We start from the raw sequence: 3,339 nt of genomic DNA, 5'->3' as shown, positions 1-3,339 counted from the left end.
TATATGTGTGTGTACTGTGCATATTTATTATGTATATATAAATACACACATACAGTATATATTTTGAAAATATTTTCAAAATATTTACATGTATATATTTATATTATTTACATTACAGATAAATATATTTAATATATAAACATAACATATTTTTCTAAAATATGTACGTATATGTATGTGAGTGTATATACAGTGGCTAAAACATATTAACCATCATTCTTCTAATACATTTGCGTCTGAATACTTTCCGTACCCACTGTATATATATATATATATATATATATATACAGTATATTCCCTATTGATTTCACTATAAATGTATTAGAAGAATGATGGTTAATATGTTTTAGAAGTAGTACAGTAGTCAAGATTTATAAATGAGATCAGGTGTGTAATCTTGATGATGATGTGATATTGAATTGTATTCTAAGATTTTTTTCTCGAAGGACATTGTGCTTTCATGCTTTTTTTATTTTTATTTTTTTAACTATGATTAGTTTTTAATCTAAATGAAATACATGCTGAATAATATATCATAAGTGACATTTCCAGGCTAATTTTACCATCATAACCAGCTCCATTGCTCTGCCAGTCTGAAGCACTCAGGTGACCAGGGCGTGAAGTTTTCACCACAATGTGCTGAACGTCTCTCCAGGTCAGAGCTGGACTGAGCATGAAAAAACAAAGAGATGAGTTTATTCATCAAATGCTCAACAGGGATGGCAGTAAATATTTTATCCTACAGCATGATTGGCTCAATAAGACCTGTATGTGAAACTTAGATCCCATGAGTCCCTCTGACTGAATCTGAACCAATGGAAAGAGTCAAAGTTTTGTAATGAGGTGATCCAAGATAAGTCTTTCACTCTTGCCAGTTGGCAGAACTTCAGGCTCACCAGATCACCAGATGTGATTTGACCACAAAGCACTTGCCAGATCTAACAGATAGATGACCACATCTATCAGAAAGCGCACAAATAAACCACAACTGCTTACTTTGCCTCCAGTGTTAGGGCGATGATTCCTGCAGCCATGGGGGCCGATGCTGAAGTGCCGGAGTGCTCATCAGTGCAACGCTGCCTCAAATCTGTTGTCACCTGAAAACACACGAATGTATGGAGCCAGTGAGGAAAAACCAACAATTTCTGACAAAGAATTAAACAAATACACACTGAGTGACTCACAACGCCTAAGCTGTGACTGTCTCCACTGCTGTAAGTTGTGGCCAGAGTAGAGGAGCACTCCTCCAGGTACCACGGCTTTCGGCCGCTCTGAGTGGTGCTGCCTACTGAGATGGTGTAAATGCTGTTGGTGTAACCGTCACATGAACAGTGGTCTTGACTCTGCCCACCATTTCCTGATGCCCACACAAAGATGGAGCCACGGCCCTTTCTGCCCTGAGAAGCAAAGAAGAATACATGGATGATTACTGTTTAGTTACAATTTTTAACAGTAATTTTACTTGTAATATCTAAAGGAATTGCTATTTAAAAATGACAAAAAAAACAAAAACTGCAAGGACACAAGGTAAAAATTAACAGGAGATTTTGTATGTCAGGTGGCAGCCCTTATACATTCAAATTTATTAGTTTTTCTCAAATTATAGTTATGGTTTGCTTCAAACCTGTATTTTTTTTATATAATAGCAAAAGATATTGTTGCCAAAAACAAAAACATTTATATAAACTATAAATAGTATTAATTATAAAGACCATATGCCATACTTAATATATTTTCTTTAGACATAAGCCAATATGTTACTTAATGCAGGTAAATTATTTGGCTTTTACAACTTAATTTCACCATAAACAAAAGCGACACTATGTAAGCTACAACATGAAATTTGAATTTTCACAATAAAACTAAACATTTTGTTAGTGAATGTTTCATTTAGTTTATACTTACTATAAATTACTATACATAATGTTTACTCTCGTCATAAAAAGAAAACAGAAAAACAATAATTTTCTAGTAAACCAATATAAAAATGTGCATTAATTAAATTACATGGTTGTTTCATTTTTTAATGTATTCATTAAATGTAAATATGTAATTAAACACATATTTAAGTACATTGCACCATCCCTTGTCTTAATTTGATTAAATTGTGATGGCAATGACTTAACTGAAATGAGGGAAGAAATTTTACAAATGGTCTAAAACGAGGGAACAAACTGTACTCCAGTACTCATCAGATTCATCCACATAGAACAGCAGAGCTGAAGCATAACTTATGCAGTTACCAAAACAATGTCCATCTGCAAATAATTTAAAGCTTTATCAGAAGTAAAACTCAAATGGCCCAAAGTTACATGTAGGTTTAAGCACAATAGCAAAGTAATAATACTTTATTACTTTCCAAAAATGGTCAAAGGGAGTCTAGTGTTGGTTTTTGGGTCTTGTAAAGTCTGGTCTTGACTCAAGACTGCCTTATAATGTACATAGACACACAAACACACACTAACTTTGCGGATGCCATTTTCCAGAGCGAGCCTTGCAAGAGGGCCAGGGCCATCTACTGTTCTGCCATCATCATCTGGACCCCAGCTGGAGCTGTAGATGTCAATATACTGCTGTTTCAGACTGAGGGATTGGGCTTCCACCATATCAGTCATATCGCCGTCAAGCATGCGCACACCTACATGTGCAGGGAAGAGAAATTGGGAAACACAGCTTCATAGATATCAATAATATTACATACTACTTATAGTAACAGTTTATTGTTGCATGAAGCATAACAACAGGCAGTTTACCAAACATAGCCATAGAGGCATATCATGTATGCATACATAAACAAACATTTCTGATAACTCACCACCAATTTTTGCATTGTAGGCAATTCCGACAATGCAGAGGGAATTATTTGCAGAGGCAGCAACCACACCAGCACATCTTGTCCCATGTCTTTTGTGAAATCACAAAGAAAAGAAAACCTCATCTTTGTCTGGCACACTTACTGTAATTTTAAAAAGCATTTTAAAATCAAAATATGTGGAGAGTGAGTGAGAGGGAAATGGACTGACTTATTTTCATTGGTTGCATCATAACGTGGTGTTGGATCGGGATCATTGCTGTTAACATCATAGCTGGCTCGTGCATCCTTAGAAAGATAAAATGACACATTAAAGGGACAGTTTGCCCCAAAACGAACATTCTGTCATCATTTCCACTCTCCACTTGCTCCAAACCTGTAAGAGCTTCTTGCTTCTGATGAACACAAAAGAAGATATTTTGAATAATGTTGGTTCTTTAGAACAGAACCAAAGAACCAAACAGTTCCATTGACAGTAGCCATTGACGTCCATAGTATCCCCCCCCCCCCCACACTTTTTGAGCAAA

General features: G+C 35.5%; 1 protein-coding gene across 1 annotated transcript in view; it reads right to left on the bottom strand.

Moving 5' to 3' along the window:
- LOC107691788 (proprotein convertase subtilisin/kexin type 5-like) overlaps window positions 1–3,339 on the bottom strand; it is a 33,311-nt gene that overhangs the window by 23,705 nt on the left and 6,267 nt on the right. The window contains exons 5-10 of the mRNA XM_016490599.1: window positions 3,024–3,100; window positions 2,816–2,904; window positions 2,466–2,638; window positions 1,185–1,397; window positions 997–1,097; window positions 564–667 (exon numbers count right to left, since the gene is read on the bottom strand). Of these exons, the coding sequence (XP_016346085.1) occupies window positions 564–667; window positions 997–1,097; window positions 1,185–1,397; window positions 2,466–2,638; window positions 2,816–2,904; window positions 3,024–3,100 (757 nt within the window). The remainder of the gene's footprint in view (window positions 1–563; window positions 668–996; window positions 1,098–1,184; window positions 1,398–2,465; window positions 2,639–2,815; window positions 2,905–3,023; window positions 3,101–3,339) is intronic.

Source organism: Sinocyclocheilus anshuiensis, unplaced genomic scaffold (genome assembly GCF_001515605.1).
Source record: "Sinocyclocheilus anshuiensis isolate Anshui unplaced genomic scaffold, SAMN03320099.WGS_v1.1 scaffold246, whole genome shotgun sequence".
Lineage (NCBI taxonomy): Eukaryota > Metazoa > Chordata > Actinopteri > Cypriniformes > Cyprinidae > Sinocyclocheilus > Sinocyclocheilus anshuiensis.
This window is presented reverse-complemented; position numbering and strand designations above follow the sequence as displayed.